Source organism: Mus pahari, chromosome 12 (genome assembly GCF_900095145.1).
Source record: "Mus pahari chromosome 12, PAHARI_EIJ_v1.1, whole genome shotgun sequence".
In the NCBI taxonomy this organism is placed as follows: Eukaryota; Metazoa; Chordata; class Mammalia; order Rodentia; family Muridae; genus Mus; species Mus pahari.
Window position 1 is genome coordinate 23,335,295 of NC_034601.1, and position 20,397 is coordinate 23,355,691.

Genomic DNA, 20,397 nt, shown 5'->3' on the forward strand with positions numbered 1-20,397 from the left:
ACACACACACACACACACACACACACACACATATATATATATATATATATATATATATATATATATATATATAATGTGTTACTTTACATATATTCTGATTTAAAATCTGTCCAAAAGCTTTGTCTCTGTGCATAACCTCTATTCTTCTACGCTTTATGGGAAAACTCCCCCAGTACATTTTCTGCCACCCTCCAGAGAACATAAATAGATAATTTGTAGGGCAAGAGTCACACCAAAGAATAATGTTTGTGTAGAGGGAGACATTATGTTGACCTTAATAGAATACAGCATCCCATGGGAAGGTTTGAAGTGAGGGCTTAGATCTTCTGCAAGTATGTATTTTAGGGAGTCATAGTTGGAATAATACATGCTGGAACAGTAGAGATATAGGAGAAGTTACATGCTTACGTCTTCTCATTATGATAGCCATAAATCTGCAAACGTTTTTAACATTCTGGTTTGGTCTCTTTGAATTTGGATTTCTCTACACCATTCCTGATATCCAGGGCAAAGTAAGTCTAGTAATTTCAATGCTGTGGTATAGCTTCATGTCTTTGTTAATGTTCTCTAGTACTTCAGAGTTCTAATAGTGTTCTTGCTCTCATGTGGAGTTCTTTTTCATGACCCAAACCCACCCACAAAACCCTGTCTATTGAAACCAAAGCTGTTAGTTCCACATTTTTTCGCTCTGTCCCTTGAAAATTCCATGTTTAACGAGTTATCTTCTGTTTTCTAGAACATAGAATTATTGCAAACTAGACTTATAAATGTGGATAAATCCAACAAACATGCCACTTGCTTCATAGATGGTAAGGTAGAAATTTCACAGCCATACCTTCTAATTTCTTCTAGAGTTTAAAAAACAACCTACACACAAAACTCTGGCAATGTAAGAAGGCAATTAAATTTTGCTTTGAGGCTATATCTCAGTCTTATTTCCTTCTGTAAAACCCACCTTCCTTCTCTCCTGCTGCAAGATATGGTTAGAAAAAAAAATCAACTTTCTATGTCAGCTAGACATTCACGTACACACTCAAAGATACCCACACTAAGACTGTATGGAAAATGCAAGAAGCCTGTGCTTCTTCACCAGATTCTAGGGAGTTCCCTAAGTCTCGTCAGGAATACACTAAAACCCTTTTCACTGAATGTCTAAAAAAAAATAATAAAACTCCAGATCAATACCTAGATAAAAATATAATATTCTCCTTAAAGAATGTGAAACTCTTTACAAAGTAATTAAATCAGCTGATATGGTAAAATTCAACATAAGAGTTTCCTTTTCTAAATAAAAAAATATTACTAACATCAAGAGTAAGTTTAAAACTTTTCTTCATGCAAGTTTGTCCCTGGCTATATGTCTAACAGATGTTAGAAGAATATAATTTGGACATATTCAATTTTAGGATTGAAAGAATACCCTGGAAACAGGATGTAATTGCATATAATGGACAGAAGTGTAAAGAAAATACAAACATGAAACAAATCTGCACATTTCAGAATGCTCTAAAACTTAAAAGGATTTACAATTCAACAACATTTTAAGTGGCTTTCCAAACCTTTTACATCCATTCAATGACTGTGTTTTGTGTGCATTATAGCCTGTGTTCATTACAATTAGCCCTCTGTTAATAACAACACAGTTAAATTTAATGTTTGTGGAGTCCAATTTATTTTTTTCCTTTGCTCTTATGTGCAATATTGTTATGCATGTGAATTTTCTACCACATTGCGACAGGCAAGCTTTGGTTCAAATTTCTTGTCCTACACAAAGGAAGATTTTGAGTGCAGAATCTCAGCTACTAAGTCCTGTGATGCTGTTTTATTTTTTTTCTCTCTCTCATTGGGTAGATTTACTGGAGAAAATGGGGAAAGGGAGGGAGAAGAAGGGAGAGGGAGGAGAGGGAAGAATGGAAGAGTTCTTGGCTAGGCTATGTAGAATCTTGATTCACCACTTTGCCTCCATTCATGGTGGGTGTTCCCGAACTTTTCCTTGAGCGTCCTTGCTTTTCTCCAATTTCGTGTAGTGATGGTTCTCTGTACATACACACTGGAAGGCAAAATTAAAAAAAAAATACTTACTTATTACGGTCAACATTAATCTGGTTTCAATGAATTTCTCAAATTTGATTTTAAAATAGCTTCACTGTTATCATCTCTTCTCTCAAATGCTGTATTAGTGATAAATAGCCTTAGTAGCAACACATGGTAATTTCTGCTTCTATCAGGCACAATCACTGCAGACATGGCAGTTGTTCTGTTCTGTGGAAGACAATGCTTGAACCTATCTAGTCTCTTAACACATATAATATGGCTCTTATTGAAAGGAGAAATCCGAAACACAGTAGTTAAAATTAGACAATTTTCGCTTCAAAATCCTTATCCTAAAGCCTAGTTTCTGGAGGAGGGTATTTCTTGCTATGCTCCCAACCTTTACTCCATTGCAAAACTTACGACATTGCTGGAGCCATAAATGTTTAGCTCCAATTTTCACAGCATCCTTCATGAGATGTCATATTTGAATGAGGATTGAGAATTAGAAAAATATCAATGCATTTCCTCCATTGGCCCAGACTTTCTTCACCCAAACCAAGAAATCAAGCCCTCTCCTTTGCTACTCTTCAACAGGGAGTGTGATTATTCAACTTATCATTAAGTTCACATCCTCTCATCTTTGTCTGGGCTAAGGCTGTCATCTGTGAGCTATCATGGCTGTTGCTCAATTATTGCTTAGCATGGATAGGTTTCCCAATTCATAGCTATTCTTACAAGATAAATCACCATAGTGAGTCCTTTTGCTTCTCTGGGCTGTTATTATAATAGAGACAAATGTGTCTACATTGGCATATTTCACTTAAGCAACTTAAGCATCAGGAGTTTCCCTCTTGAAATAAGAACAAATAAGTATCTTTGTCTATTCTGTCTGTCATCACAACAATGATTCAGTAACTTGAATGCTGTCTCCAACATCAAGTACTTTCCTCTGTTGGGTATGAATGGAGAGTACTACACATCTCTGGAAACTGTACTATTTGGTCCACAAGCTGACTCAGCTGCTTATTGACAGTATCAACTCAGACACACTTTTTTAACTGAAAAAAAATTGGCATTTCTATCTGCATAAACAGATAACAAATAGTTAAAGTGATCAAGAAAAAATGACACCATTCATTAAAAATTTAGATAACATATTTTAGAGGATATAGTAATGGCCAAAGCATCCAAACACATACAACACATCCAAAACCCAGACTAAAAAATGCAAACACTAGTTCAAGTTTCCTCTAGTGCATTTAGTAGTATGTGGTACTGTGCATTTATACTAAGTAAGGATATTGTTACTATGTGACTTTTGAGTCATTAATTCCATGGTGGGTTTGAGATACTTCATTTTTATTAAGCTTGCAGGTGTTGCTGATATCAGTGAAATACAATACACACTCTCTTAGGAGTACAGAATATAGCAATGAAATATGATTATTCAATGTCTTCAGTAAGAGTATTTCACATTTATTTTTCAATGAATGTTTTAAATATATATATATTTTTAATTTTAAGCATTTTAAGTATCTCCAAATGCGATTGGTTGAAGCGGGACAGTAAAACTTGTAGGCAAGCTATGCGTTACTTGCACAGAGAACTGATTCTGATGTTTACTAATAGTTAGATCAATGTCCTGTCTCTAACAAAAGCAACAAAAAGAATATTAGAAAATCCTTACAGTGTATCCAGGTAGAGTCTTAAAGTCCCTCAAGTGTACTAGCTCTTAATTGTATTTCTGTTATGAGAGAAGTAGAGCAATGTATCAAATCTCAAAGGTGAAAGCAAACTTTTATTTGTGCATAATATATCCACTTATCTGTGACTGGCTAATGCACAGGGGAACTCAAAGCTAATGAAGTGGGTCCATTAGAAAGCAATTTGCAGGATGCCATGAAGCAGTTTTTAGAATTCCATCATGTAATCAGCTATGAAAACCCACAGTCTTCACTAAGTTATAATGTCAATGGGGGAAAAAACCCTTTGTGTTTAAATACCCAGAAAAAAGTACAGGGGGAGGGGGAGGGGGGAAGGACAGGGAGAGGGGGACTGCTTGTGGACGTTGTACATCGTGGTGCGCACTAGGCTCCGCACCACGATGTACAACGTCCACAAGCAGGGAGGGGGAGGGGAGGGGGAGGGGGATGGGAAGGAGAGGGGGAGCTTCTTGTGGACGTTGTACATCGTGGTGCGCACTAGGCTCCGCACCACGATGTACAACGTCCACAAGCAGGAGGGAGAGGGAGAGGGAGAGGGAGAGGGAGAGGGAGAGGGAGAAGATATTATGTTGGGTAGGTAAGGAGGACCAGAGAATTGGTAAGACACTAGGGGAGGTGAAGAATATGGACAAAATGCACTGTAAAAAAAAAAAGAATAAAAAGAAAAATGTAGCCGGGCATGGTGGCACAGATTACTTCAACATAGAGTACTTGAAGGATGATACTGCCTACCACTAAATAATGCTTTTGTATAGTTGCATTTAATAGAATTACAGTATCCCTTCTGTTCTCATTATATTGGTTCTACCAAGTTATATTTTTGGCCTCTTATTTTTTGTGTATTTCCTGTTCCTCATGTATACATACAGTACTTCATGTGTGAACATAACAAATATTGGCACAAAAATGATTGATGCAGATGATTTTGCAATAAGTGAAGCCTACTGGCCATGCCTGAAATTGAGTCTGCAAAGGAATGTCTAAACTGATCTGTGGGATTTTGCAATTTATAAAAGTAAAACTTAATAAATCTGCATAAAAGTAAATCTTAATGCCACAACAGAAGATGCAATTTTCTTTTAGGCTAACTCAATCACTATCCCCATTATAGTCTATTAAACTGAATAATAAAAGCAGTGTTTTAACAAACAAAATGGCTCACAGGCATGTTTTCTAGTTCACTGAAAGAAACTGTCTCTCCTTTACTTGGTAAGTTAAAAATGGGTATTCCAGTCTCTGCTTGTTACTTACAAAGTGAATTTTGGTGAGAAATTGCATGCAGGTGCAGAAAATGGGGAGCAAGGCATTAAGAAAAAGAGGAAGGATGGGAGGGAGAGGTAGGGAAAGAGGGAGAGAGGAAGGGATGAAGGGAAGGAGGGGAGAGGTGAGGGGAAATGGAGGAAGGGAGAGAGAGCTCTATTAAACCAATTCCATTTTCATTATCATTTGTAAGTCCTGGGATTCAGCAAAACGAACTTTAGCAGTTAACAAGTAAAGGGATACAGATCTCAATCAAATTTTAGGACTAAAATTACTTTCCAGAGCACAATTCAATTCAATTACAGTGTTAAGAAAAAGGACAGGGGAAGGACAAGCGTTCCTGTGTGATAATGGCCATCTCCAGTAGTTGTGATAATTCTCTGTGAGTCCAGTTCTGAATACTTCAGGGTAAATATTGGAAGAACTTGAGAAGAGACGGATCACAACGTGTCCAACAAATATATTAATTGAAATGTAAAATGTTACCCACCAGTTTAAGTTGATCTCCCCATTTACTAGTTACAATAATGCTGTGATCATCATAGGTCAGAAACTGTTCATTTTTTTTTAATCATAAAGCAACTGATCTCCCTAGTGTCAGGAAGTAAACAGTGGCAGAGCCGGGACGCAAATGTCTAGATGCAAGTTTTGATCAAAACAAGATTCAATGGGCTAATATTAGGCTATGTTTACATTATTATGGTGGCATATTGTTTAATGTTTAAGTTGGTCTTTCTTTTACTAAATACTGCTAGTGTGATTAAGAAATGGTTCTGACCGGGCGGTGGTGGCGCGCACGCCTTTAATCCCAGCACTTGGGAGGCAGAGGCGGGCGGATTTCTGAGTTTGAGGCCAGCCTGGTCTACAAAGTGAGTTCCAGGACAGCCGGAGCTACACAGAGAAACCCTGTCTCCAAAAAAACAAAACAAACAAACAAAAAAAGAAATGGTTCTGAAGTGTGGCTGGGTGCGTAAAGACATTGGAACCCTTATATGTTTCGTTGCTCAGAATGAAAGACAGTACAGCCACTTTAAGAAATGATGATTGTTAAGACAATTACACACAAGATTCCCAAGGCACCCAACAGCTGCAATTCTGGATATCTAACAAAAAAGAAAAGAAAAACAAAAAGACACTTGAACATATTTTGCATACCCATAATTATGGGGAGGGATGCTGGTGATGGCCTGTAAAGGACAGATCAATGTTAACAGCACTGAAGTGGTAAATTCTCTTTTTATATTTTCTCACAGTTAAAAACACCCTAATTGCCCTGAGTGTAATAAGTAAAAGAAGTAACTATCTGGGAAGATGGCCTAGCAGTTAAGAACACTTAATGGTTCTTGCAGAGGATTCTGGTTTGGTTCTCAGAACCCACGAAGTGGTTCAGAACCATGTGGAATCCTGGTTCCAATGAGACTGATACTCTCTTCTGGCCTTCTCAGCCTCCAGCATGCACACAGCACAAGGCAATTACATACCTGCCAAGGAAACACTCAAACATGCGAAATGAGTAAATAGATTTCTTATTAGCCTGTGTATGTCCAACCTCTTCCCAGTAATAAGAAATATGTCACAGTATTCAATGAGAAATTCTAGGACTGCATTGCTTACTCAGGTTAGTTATTTGATACTATGAACAATTACAATATAAACAACCCTCCTTTAGATATACTGTGAAGGTACACATAAACAGGGATAAAATGACATAAGGAGGTGGTGAGGGAGAAGGGACCTAGGACTAGGTAGCCTCAGACCTCATCAAATTCCATCCTGACAACTGGAAAACTTGATCACTATATGTGAATATACTCCTGTCTTAGTCAGGGTTTCTATTCCTGCACAAACATCCTGACCAAGAAGCAGTTGGGGAGGAAAGGGTTTATTCAGCTTACATTTCCACACTGCTGTTCATCACCAAAGGAAGTCAGGACTGGAACTCAAGCAGGTCAGGAAGCAGGAGCTGATGCAGAGGCCATGGAGGGATGTTACTTACTGGCTTGCTTCCCCTGGCTTGCTCAGCTTGCTCTCTTATAGAACCAAGACTACCAGCCCGGAGATGGCACCACCCCCCTTGATCACTAATTGAGAAAATGCCTTACAGCTGGATCTCATGGAGGCATTTCCCCAACTGAAACTCCTTTCTCTGTGATAACTCCAGCTGTGTCAAGTGGACACAAAGCTAGGCAGTACAACTGACCCCTTGTCAACTTAACACACAAATACGTCACTAGTAAGCCTCAACCCTTCGTTTCTTATTTGTCCCCAAGATGTAAATAATTTTAAAAGTCCCACAATCTTGTATATTAAAGTTCAATCCCTTTCAAATGTCCAATATCTTTTAAAATTCAAAGTCTCTTAACTTTAGGCTCCACGAAAATACTTTCTTCCTTCAAGAGGGAAAAATATCAGGGCACATTCACAAACAAAATAAAAAATCAATCTCCAACCATCCAATGTCTGGGATCCAACTCATGATCTACGTGTGTGTGTGTGTGTGTATGTGTGTATATATGTGTATATATATATATATATATATATATATATATATATATATATATATATATAGTGTGTATGTGTATGTGTACATATATACATATATATATATATATATACATACATTCATACATATATATTTTATTGGATATTTTCTTTATTTACATTTACAAGTGTTATCCCCTTTCCCAGTTTCTCCCTTACCAGAAATCCTTTATCCCTCCCTCTTCCCCTTGCTTCTATGAGGGTGTTCCAACACCCACCTACCCACTCCTGCCTCCCCACCTTTGATTCCTCTACACTGAGGCATCTATGAATCCTTCACAGGACCAAGGACCTCTCCTCCCATTGATGCCTGACAAGGCCACCCTCTGCTACATATGCAGCTGGAGCCATATGCACTTCTTGGTTGGTGGTTTAGTCTCTGGGTGTTCTAGGGGTTCTTGTTGGTTGGTATTGTTGTTCTTCCTATGGGGTTGCAAATCCCTTCAGCTCCTTCAGTCCTTTCTCTAACTCCTCCATTGAGGACTCTGTGCTCAGTCCAATGGTTAGCTGTGAACATCCACCTCTCTAACTTTCTTTCTTAAGCACATGAAAGTATTGATATGCCGGAGCTGTAGTTATTTTTAAAGATGACAATTATGCAAAAACAGGTACTTGGTGCCACCTCATGGGTTCCTTTCTGCTGTCACCCTCATAATAACAAACATTGAGTACTTCTATAATCCTCTGTGTGTATGTGCATTCTTATAAAATTTAAGCAGGCAAAATTAACAGATGAACAAAATAAAAACTATAAAACCTTACCCATTTGAAACACACACACACACACACACACACACACACACACACACTCACACACACTCACACACACACCTCAAGTGAACTACTTCTGGTTTTTTCTTTCTCAATTAAGAAACTGAAAACCAAAGAGTAAATTAATCAATCAAGATACTAATCCAGTATCCACGGCAGAATCAACATTAATCTGTAAATGACTAACTCATAAACTCAAGTCCAAACTCTTGAATTTGTTTGTAGCAGAATGAAAGACAATGTTGAGAATTCTTGAATTGAAAACCTGATCCTCAAATTCACTCCTGGAGGCCTTTTCTCTTCTTGGAATGCTGGTACATTCCCACTGCATGCCTCTCATTCCTTCAGAGTGATAGGTCCTACACCATTTCTGTCTCCCTTTAAATTCTAAGAGCTACTTTAACCCTTATCAGATAAGAATAAACACCTACTGCAAGAGCAGTGTGTGTGTGTGTGTGTGTGTGTGTGTGTGTGTGTGTGTGTAAACCTGGTCTAACGAACCATACCATGTTTTAAAATGTCACCTAGGAGCAGCTGGTATAATGAGATAATGCACACATACACATACACCCCTCCATGGACTTCTTAAACACAGCTCAACCCTATAACAAGAGGATGTGCTTTTTGTTAACTTGGTTCTGACAGGAAAACTCATTCTTCCTCTACTTCTCCTCATTTAATAATCACCACCATCACTCACCTGTTGCACAACAAGATTGGAAATCACTACTGATTTCTTTCTTTCTTTCTTTTTTAAATCTAACACCCTGGAACCACAATAAATTCAAATGCTTTACTATCTCTAAGATAAAAATAAATACAGTCTTTATTTCTTTATGAAAAAAATCTGGAGTATGAGCTGACTTCACCCTTGCAGAAGATGGTGAGTTTTTTTAAATTAATTCACTTCAAGCCCCAATCACAACTTCTTTTCTCCTCCCAGTCTTTCTGCCTTATAGTCCCTCCTCCACCTACCCCTCCTTTTTTCCTCTGAGAATGGGAGTCTGCCCCTGAGTACCTACCCACCCTGCCATATCAAGTCACAGCAGGGCTAGGCAAATCCTCTCCCATCATGACCAGACAAGACAGCCCAGTAAAGGGTACAGGATCTACAGTAGGGGAACAGAATCAGGGACAGTGCTGACTCCAGTTTTGGGGGGCCTGCATGAAGACCAAGCTGTACTTCTGCTACATATGTATGGGGGTCTAGGTCCAAGACATATATGCTCTTCTGTTGGTGGTGGTTTAGGCTCTTCGAGACACAAAGTGTCCAGGTTAGTTGGCTCAGTAGAGACCCTACCTTCTCTAACTCAATCCTTCCTTAACTCTTGCACAAGTTTCTGTCTAATGTTTGGCTGAAGGTTTCTGGATCTGTTTCTGTCAAGCTGCTGGGAAGTGCCTCTCAGAGTACCATGATGCTAGGCTACTGTCTGCAAGCATAATGGTAATAGTGTCATTAATAGTGTCAGAGCTTGGATCTTGCCTCCCTCCATCTACCTCTTATGACTATTTTATTTCCCCTTCTGAGTGAAATTCAATTATCCTCCCTGGTCTGTCTTTGGTATTTAGCTTCTTTGGGTCTGTGGATTATAAAGTGTGTAACCTGTAGTGTGTGCACAGAGGACAGAGCTTCATAGCTGGGGCTCATTTATACCATTCACATCACTACAGAAGAGAAGAAGATGGCTTCTAGTGGTGATGCAGGGGAACTGACATGAAGTAGATTGTTAGAGTGCTTACAGGGCCACTGCATTTGCTACTGACAGATTCTCCAGTCAAATGGAGACAATAGACCCTCTGTTTTGGATGAAACTCATAACCCTTATCTTCTATCAGTTTCAACAAAAGAAGAATGAAATGAGTAATCTCTTTTATTACTGGCAATTTAATCAAATCTTCCTTGGCCTTCTGTAATTTCCAAGAAATGGAAAGGTTAAATTGCTCTGTAAGTTAATGTACCATTAAAAAAATATCTAACTGTCTTAATAGCAGATCATAGAGGAGCTTGGGCAATTAGCATGAAGCAATTTCGCACCATAATTAGTGTCAAATGGAATCTTTTTGGAACTGTGGGAGCAGGTTAAATACTGGTTTGGAAGTAACAGACCATAGGAAAGTCTCCTGTACACTGAAATATTTGTTACAAAGGTTGAGAAATGATGAACAGGAAAAGATTGATATCTTAACAGGAAAAGAGAACAGAAACAACATTCTAGTTTAAATGAGGGACAGAAGTAGGTGACACATATCTTGGGAAGAGGTGAGGACATTTCATTAAAGATTGATTTCAGAGACCAGCGAAAAGATTCTGAGAAGAGTTACAAGGGTTGTAGAGGAAAGGAAAAACTCAAAAAGGGGGTGAGGAGGGGAGATAGAAGGAGGAAGGGAGAGAGAGCCAAAGATCCCAATGTGAATATTGCTTCAACAATTAAAGCAGTATGCAGCACTAGGGAAGTTTTGGGGGGGTCATTTTTTCTATTTATCTTTTAGTATGGCTCACCCCAAAAGAGACTCTTGGCACATGCACCGTCTACTTCTTGTTCTAGGTGATTTAAAATATATATCAAAATAAGTTTGTGGTTTTCATTTTCCCAGTTGGAGCTTCGCAGCCTTAGGAACCCTGTGTGTCCTTCTCTTTGCTGTTCGTCCTTCTCTTTGGTGATTAACTGTTTAGCTATGAGAAGGAGTCTCTGCTTTACTAACTAGAGTGAAGAGTTTTTGTTTTGTTTTATTTTGTTTTGTTTTGTTTGTATTGGTTTGGGGTTTTTTTGTCTTTTTTTTTTCATGTAATGCTGTATCCCATAGCATTTTGTCAAGACAGAAGAAGATATGGCAGTGCCCATGTTTCTAAAGAAAAAAAGATAAACGTATTTTTATTTCAAGCTAGCAAAATTTCTTGGCATGGCTAAGAAAATCTCAGTTTACTTCTCTGAAGCTGATGGAATCCATAATTGATTTCATTCTCAAAGATGCTCAAGACTGAAGAAGGTAATTATTTTCTCAATATTACTTAGCAAGCAATTGCCAAGAGTAATAAGAACTAACCCATCTCATTCTTGATTATTTGGTATTTCTTAAGTTAAACTTTGTGATCAAGTTAGTAAAATAATTGGCATTACACCTGCCAACTCCACAGAGCAATTAACCTAGTGTTAAAACATGCCTATCTGAGTAACAGTGCTGAATTTTAAATTGTAACATGATGTGGATATTTAAATTCATTGTGTCTGTGAAAGAATGTTCCTGAAAGGAACCAAACTTCACAGAACCTTCTATAAGCCTGGTAACCCAGCAGAGTTTCAGTGATAGAATGTTTCAGGTCCACATGCTAATTACAATTTCCTGGGGTGTATCATTAGCTCCATTAATAATCGCTTTTGCCCACTTCTGTATTTGACCTAACATTCTCACGTCTAACAGGTAGAACCTTTTGGAATGCATTAATTTACAAAACCCTTTAGCTTTTACTAACTGAGGCTGTTTTGTCAAAGAGCATCAGAGTCTTCAGCAGAGATGTCTCTCCTCTAATTTATTCCACCTTGATATTTTCTCCACATTCTTTGTATCATTATTTTTAAAATTTCATCAATCTCTTACTACACTTGAGTAAGGGATTTAAGGTAACTTAGATCTTAGTAACGGCTTTGGTTACTCATATTTGATTCCATAATAAACTCACCCTTACCCCTTTTGAGGTGAGAGTTGTGTTGGCATATACACTGTCAGATGTAAACCTTACTCCACTTCATTCAATACAGTGGTCTCAGTAATTTAAATAAATTTAAGGTGTTTATGGCCAAACTGGATCAATATAAGCTGAGAAATTCAACCTAAAATTCAGTCCAGAACACCCAATGTCAAATTTGGTGACCATCAGAGCCTCTTGGACAGCTTTAAAAGTTGTACATACTTATGTCACATCCAGATTTAATCAGGTCACTTTGGAGAGTTTGTCACTTTTAAGAACACTCCAAATAGTCATGATACTGTTGTATAAGATGCAACAATTGATGTTATTCTGCTAAGACTAAAAGTTACATATCTAACAAAGAAAGTGGATGACATGTAATTGCCTGGCCGTGACGGAAAAGCATATTAATTATCTGTCTCTATAAAAAGAAATTTAAAAATTAATACTTTAAAAGGGTGGCTTTCGATCAATAAAGAGTTTGGTAATATCTTTCTTTCACTAGTACTCTATCTTTAAAATGGTAATTTTTTTGGATAGCATGCAGGTAGGCACGTAGGTGCACGCACACACACACACACACACACACACACACACACACACACACACACCAACCAATCACACACACTTGGTTTTTCAGGGGCAATAGTTTGGTGAAAATTACTTAACTACCTGGAAGAACTGAGTAATGAGCTTTTAAAGGAGGAAGGAGGAGAAAATGATGTGTTTGTATTTTGTTGTTTGTCAAAGAGTCTTTGACCCTCTATCTGATACTGAAGGGGGTGGTCACCCAAAGACAGTTTAAATTTGGGGTGTCATTTATAAATGGCAGGATAATGCTCTGAGAATCAAAGAGTCTGTGCTATTGTTGTAAATTCTGGAGAAGACCCAACTAAGTAGAGGCTTATGTGCAGTGTACATAGTATGGGCTTAAATACCAAGTCAATCCATCCAATAGATGTATCTACAACTGCTCATTAACACCGTCATTACGTGGAACACCAGAGAGTGAAGGACTGAGGGGAAATGAGCAAGTGGGGAGGTAATTATTATCATGTTGTCTGTGTAAGAATTACAGATCTTTTAGCTGGAAAACTTTAACTTAGGAATCTTAACATTCAAATGAAATCAACACAGGAATGGTATTAAAGTCAGAGTTTGAAGAAAACAAAAAACAATCACAACACTAAAATAACACACTTTGGCTTTCCACCACCTAGGGCTAATCTACTTTACAAAGAACGGCCCATTCATCATGCAGTGCTGGGATCTGTCAGGGTGGTAATGGTATAAGCAGTGGGTTTAGAGATTTTAAAGATTTTCTGGAACATTAAAAATAATACACCCAGCAACCACTTGTTTAAACAGCTATATTCCTAATCACTTGCAGGGCTATTATTTCACATTTCTTTTCCAAAAGTACCTTCCAATTATATGCTTTATAATTAGACCATGGAGAGATTATTGAACAAATAAAACCCTTTCTTTCAAAATACAGTTTATGATGAAAATATCTTTCATCCAAGGTTTTGATTCAGAACAAGTAGATAAGTAAAGAACAAATTACCAATGATAGAAAGAAGTCATAAAACTATACTTTATTCATTCACTAATTTAATAAAGGAAATGTGTCTAGACTGTTTTATAGGTAAATACATTGCAAGGTTCCATCAGAGTTGACAGTTTTTCAGTGAAGTACTTATAAAAGTGCTGCTCATCCTATTGGAGGAGATGAAATAATACCTTACACCTCTATAGGATGTCTCAGATATCTATCTATCCATCATCTATCTATCTATCTATCTATCTATCTATCTATCTATCTATCTATGTATCTATCTATCTATGTATCTATCTATCTATGTATCTATCTATCTATCCATCTCTTTCCCTCTCTCTGTCTCTCTCTCTCTCTGTTTCATATCTAGATTTTATTTTACTTATATAGTTGTTTTGCTTTCATGTTTGTAGGCATACTGCATGCATCCAGTGCCTCAGAAGGCAGAAGAGGATGTTAAATCTCCTGGAACTGGAGTTACAGCTGCTTGTCAGTTGTCATGTGAGTGCTGGGAATTGAACCTGAATCCTCTGGAAAAGCAATTAGGGTTCTTACCTGCAGAGTCATTTCTCAAGCTCCTCCCATCATGTCCTCTTCCTACATTTTAAGGTATTAACTGAAGCTAATATCTGAATGGAGCACAAATTATTAGTGCTCTGGAAGGGTATGGAAAACTTTCCGTACACTGTCTTGAATGATTTTTTTTCTCTCCTGGAGTATAAGCCCTGATTCTCTACTTGTGATTTTAACTAAAGCCTGACCCTACAAGTTATTTATATCTTTTTTTATGTGTAATGCAAAGTTGAATTTATAAACAACTCTATAATATGGAGGTGTTTAGTTTCTTAAACTAACAATGAACCTCTTAGACAGATAGCAAATGACAATGCCAAAAATAAGAACAACTATAAATGTGTGTGTGTGTGTGTGTGTGTGTGTGTGTGTGTGTAAAGCAGGGGAGAATATACAATTTCATTGTCAAAAATTTCAGAAATCATATAGCCCAAATTATTTTACATAGTGGAAAGTTAAGTGCATTAAAAATAATAGGTATTATAATTGTTATATCTCCTTGTTGAATTGGTCTTTTTCTGTCTTCCTTTATATTTGATCTCAAAGTGTATTTTATTTGATGTAAATATAGGCGCTCCTAATGGCTACTGGTTTCCATAGCATGGAATGTCTTTTCTGTTTACTCACTGTGTCTATCTTGGTGAAGGGAACTTCTTGTGAGCAGCATATTGTTGGATCGGGCAACTCACTGAGTTAGTTATTTCTAAGATTATTGGAGTTTCATGTTCTTTATTTTTTTTTAAAGTTCAGACTGTATCTTATTAGTTTTAAAATAAATTTCTCTTTTAGTTTTCATTAATATGTTAAAAAATAATAGGCACCAAGGAGCCAATGCATTCTTAATTTTTTAACTCAGTTTGAACATGGCAGTCAAGAAATGGTCCCTTGGACTTGTCTTCAATATGTACTTTTATATCATTTCATGAACACTTGTCTTAACTCTGCTGTGTTTATGACCAGCCTAGGATGTGATTTTTACCCTGGTCTATGGCATGAATGAGACATATCCCCCCACAGTTGCAGGTATTTGAACACATGCTCTGCAGTTGGTGATGGTGTTTAGGAAGGTTTAAGAGGCTGGAGTGAGAATGTGACTGGGGTTTGGTGGGGTTTAGGGGTTTATCTTGTCCCACATGGAATTACCTTCTTCTGTTTTCTGTTTGCAATTCGAGACATGGGTTCTCAGCCTCCTTTTCCTGCTGCCTGCTGTCAAGCTTTCACTGCCATTAGAACTTGAACTATAAACAAAAATAAACTCTTTCTACTGTAAATTTCTTCCTCTTGGTGATTGATTGCAACAACTGGAAACTATATATGGTACAACATTTCTACTGCCATCATTGACTTCTCTGCATAGCCAGATATTTATAGCTTACTTCCCATTGCAGGGCAGTATAAATTAGGGTTAAGTGCTTATGCACTGGCTTCCTGGAATATAATTTCACTTTCATATTTTTTTTCCTAGTCCTATCCATGATCTTGAAGAGTTTACCTAATTGGTTTAAGTCTTTGTCACCTCATTTGTAAAACGAGAATAGCCTAGGGCGATTGTGAACTTTTATAAAGATAGTATATACAACCTGCCTACTGAATACTAAATTGAGAGACTACATATTGCAATAATCTTTTGGAAACCCAGCAGGAAGAACTTTGCATCCACAAAGAAGAAAAGACCGACATGACCTCAACTATTCTTCTTAGGTGTAGAAAGCCAATGCTATAAAATAAAGCTGCGTGGAGGACTGGTAGAGAAGAGTCAAACTTTTGCACATTGACAATCAGAACATATATGAAGCATAAAGGATCTGCCTCGTTTTTGTTGATCAGGAGCTTTACAGGAGCATGAATCTCTCTAAGGATCTACAAAGACTATTATTTCTAAACCATGATATATTCCAGAAGAAGTAAGGGAGAGGCAGTCAGTAGACACGTGTTCAAGAGTATTGAGTCCTCTTGCCTAGTCCTGAGATTCTGTCCACATCCTTTCTAACCTCCGTCCAGCTCATGCCATCCATGTTCATGGAAGTACTGCCCTTGACCGCTTGAGGCAGAGAGCTTTAGTTTGAGCTCCAGTTCTGCTACTCACTGACTCCGTGACTTGGAACTAATTACGTACTGACTTCTGTGCTTCAGCTTCAAGGTTTGTGAAACAAATTAGACTAGAACCTACTTCATAGAAGTGAAATGAAAATGAGAAAATAACTGAAGTTTACCTTCAAACTCTACCTAGGAAAAGAAAGCATTATGAAACTTAACTAATATTGTTCAATTAAGTAAACTTTGCTTTTTTTTTTTTTTAAGAAAAAATTGCAAATAAAACAATGTGGAATTAAATGAGCTTGGGAGGATAAAAGGCAAAGTTGCCGTCTTCAGAAGAGAGTTTCATCCTGTTCTTTGTATGTCACACCTGAGAGTTTCTTCCGATAAATGAACCACACAAAGAACCTTGGAGCTAAAACTCAAGTCTTAGCTAATCTGATGTAAAACAGATGCTATTTTCCCCAGTATAAAGGAGAAAGCCTTGTAATTAATCAGCAAAAGCAAAATTAAAAGCAAACAAATGAAAGCAACTAAAAGATGCCAGTAAGGGAACAGAGGAAAATGCAAGCCAGAAGCAGAAACTGATGTCTCCGTGTGCATTTTACCACAGTCCTCTTAGATCTGAATATGTATTTGGTATGAAGCCATCCATTAAAAGAGTATTTGCTCATCTCCTCTGCCCCGATGTATGTCTAGTTGTTACCAGTGAAGTGTTAATATAGTATTGCAGCTGTTAGAGACTACGCTGGCATTTAAAAAAAAAAACTTGCATAGATTTTCAATACCTTCTTGTAGTTATTCCTTGCTCTATAATTACTGTAATGAAACTGGAAGGATCACATACAGTGTGTGTAGTTCAGACAAGTGTGCAATGCACAGTTCTAGGCAAGCATTCTACATGGAGGCATAATTTGTGCATCCTTCCAGTTTTACTGTACAGATCTAAGGAATAACAGAAAAACATTATGATAAGAGATGTGACAATTCCATGCAGCCAAGCGCCCTGAAACTGGGACAGCACAGCACCATCTCTGGAGAGCTCACCTCCAGATTTAGTTTCTGAGATAATTGGCATGACTAACTCGCAATTGACATGGGCTCTGTATTGTGTAAGGTCAATCCTAATTCTAGTTTACAGCACTGTAGGAGTCGGCTTGTACCTTCCCTTATTTTTACAAAATGCAGCAATAAGCAGAACACTGAAGAATGTCTGGGACCGGGAACATAGTCATCCCACACATTTCTTTTGGAAATGTACATAAGGCCATCTGACCCAAGGGGAAACTCGACTAACCAGCATACGCGAAGCATCTCTAATTAAGGAGACAGATTATAGATCTTTGCTTTGGGGGTGGGAGGGTGGGAAGTGGGAGGAGCTCTGTTCGACTCTACTATTTATATAAAGAATAAATAAACTCATAGATTTTTATATTTTTCTAGCTTTCCCAAAGTTTGTTAATGGTCCTTTATTCCTTTTGCAAAAATGAACACATCAGCTTAAGTGTTAAAATAAAAATGATACATAAGTTAAAAGTATTATTTGCCAAAAAAATATTCCTAAGAACAAATCTATTTCCTGTGGCAAAATTCTAAAGAATCTATTTCTTAGTGACCTTCTGCTCAGCCCTTACACATCAGGCAAATTTCTGCCTTTAACTACAGTGAACCTTCTTGTCCATTTGTATGATATTGCCCTAGTTCTTAATGATATTCCATTCTGTGGCAATGAGAGTCTTTCCTCTAATTACCAATATTAATTCCATAACATGAAGCAGAATTCCTTTCCTACTACACTGTTGTCATCAGTAACCATATTTCATATCTCTAAGACTATGTCTTCTGGAAACTACAGTTCTTAGTTTTTACATTTACTCTGTTCGTTAACACGTTCATTTGTTCAACTGACAGCTGGTTAAATTTCTTTTTATGGCAAGCCAAGTAGTTCCCATGACAAAAGAGAGATATGAGAAAAAATATAAAACATACTCTGTTAATTCAGAATGTACCATGAATGGGTAGAGGCAGTAGGACAATAGGAAAACCTAGTGCAACATGATCAAGAAAATACAAAAAAAGAAAAAAAGAGTGCTTAATTTTTCAGGTAAAGAAGGCAGAGAAAAATAATAGAGAAGTTGGAGCCATTGGCTTCATCCTTTGTAAAGGTTAATCGGCAGATGAATGAATGAAAATCAGGGCAGGTAATACAAAAAGCATGAGGCCAAGGGCAGCGCAAGTCTTAAGTTTAGATAACTCAAGACTTAGGGTGTGAGAAAAGACTCGGGAGGCAGAGGTGATGACTGTCACCTGTCTAGAGTCTGGAACACAGGAGGATCTAGATTGGGATTAACTGCTATACTCATAGGCACTGTGTACTGCACACCTGGAATTGTGCACTCTCTCCACGTAACAATGTCTGTGACATTTGCAGGCCATCGAGCCAAGCTAAGTCAAGTTTGCAGCGTACCATCTTGGTGTTTTTTTTCATTTCCTCAGAAAAGGAAACTGAGCCAGGGTTTAAGTTAACAGGTGATGCTGATAAGTGTCAAGGCCATAATTCATTATTTGGTTCTCACTAGAAAGCTTAACTAAATGTAAACATGGTCTCTCAACATCCCAAGGAGAGAACTTAGTCCTTTTGAGAGTGTAATATAGTTTTCCTCAATAGGCTTATACACCTGTTCAATTTGAAACAAGTCAACACTATTTCTTAAAAAAAAAAATTTATTTACAGTTTTCTTAACAGATCGCATGCATTTGCCTTTTACTAAAGTCAATACTATTTTAAGTGATGATGGAAGGGAAAGTTTTAGGCTTAAATGAGAAGAAAAAAATCTGCAGATCAAATAAAACAACACTCTATTGTTCCTTACAAAAGATAAAAAAAAAAATTTGTTACACAACATTGTTATATTTGCTCATAAGTATGTAGAGATCAGCATCAAGCATATTTATATAGTTGTTTGGAAAAGTTTAAGCCCTCTGATAACAGTATTGATTTTTTTTTTCAGTTATTCTAAGAGATTGAATATTGTGTTCAACAAAGAAAGAAATTACTTTCCAAATGGCAACTGACAGTAATTTCTATATTCAGGAATTTTCTAGCTTTGAATTTCAAGCATATTTTTCTGAGTACCACCCATTTGCAAAAATTCTCTCTCTCTCTCTCTCTCTCTCTCTCTCTCTCTCCTCAGAAAGTTCCCATTGTTTCCTCGGAATCTCTGTTCCATCAGTTCACTTGACGCAGAGCCTGAAGTAGCAGCAGACAGGAACACCTGGTCCTAACACACAAATTAGGGGCCAAGCAAGAAAAGATGTAACTTTCATACCTTCAATAGGTTTTGGTACAAAATGAGATGAGGGCTTGGTTTTCTTCACTCTGTTCCCCTTCATGATTTGACCTTCTTTATTGAGTCCTAGAAACCAGGCACGGCCTGATTCCTGCTGGCGATACAGGGTTGAGGAATAGATCACATAGTAGTTTTCAAACACAGACTCCTTAAATTTGCATTCTGGGGTAAAAACATCCTGAAGAAATAAACACAGCAAAAGAGAAAGGAAGTATTAATGATTCAGCAATGCTTAAATCAAGCCAGTACCAAATGTATAACCAATGTTCAGAACAAGTCAGAGGATACCGCACACAGTTTCAGTTAGCAGCCATTCATAGAGTTGTTGTACAAAATCAAAAGGCAAAATTCTTTTTGCAACCATTCTTTAGTCCAGAGAAAACAACTGCTCAGATACTGTCACTGATTCGAGGCTAAAGCATTGGATGGCTCTAAACCTTATATAGTACAATGTTTTATAAGTCAGTGTTCTGTCAGTTCTCGTTTTTAATGGCCATTCTCATGGACTTAAAACAGTAGAACTTATCCCTAAGAACCAAAATCAAAATGCAACCACAGACAACACAGGCTCACCAGATGTTCTTGAAGGGAATATGCAATATGCACAAGAAAAACTATTAATTAGCCAAAGCTTGTGCCCTAAACTAATCAGTAAGCTACTGCTTTTCTTGATGCCTATAATTTTCTCTTTAATTTATTTAAAATGTGATATACTTAAATATTCAGAACTTTAGATATAACAGCCTTAGGAATAGGCAGCAGGAGAAAATTACAGCCATTGACGAATCCTCAATAAAACATAGAACAACACTATTATTCCAGTAAAAAATCTTAAGAGCACCTACTTTAGCCCCATCATTC

The 20,397-nt window shown here is 37.4% G+C and overlaps 1 protein-coding gene across 4 annotated transcripts in view; it reads right to left on the reverse strand.

Annotated features, from left to right (window-relative positions):
* Nucleotides 1-81: 81 nt before the first annotated feature.
* The window catches only part of Fgf12 (fibroblast growth factor 12), a 559,190-nt gene continuing 538,874 nt past the window's right edge, over nucleotides 82-20,397 (reverse strand). For all 4 annotated transcript variants that reach the window (XM_021209134.2, XM_029544609.1, XM_021209133.2 and 1 more), the window contains 2 exons: nucleotides 19,516-19,714; nucleotides 82-2,050 (listed from right to left, as the gene is read on the reverse strand). In XM_021209134.2, coding sequence (XP_021064793.1) covers nucleotides 1,932-2,050; nucleotides 19,516-19,714 — 318 coding nt within the window. In that variant the 3' untranslated portion in view covers nucleotides 82-1,931. The remainder of the gene's footprint in view (nucleotides 2,051-19,515; nucleotides 19,715-20,397) is intronic.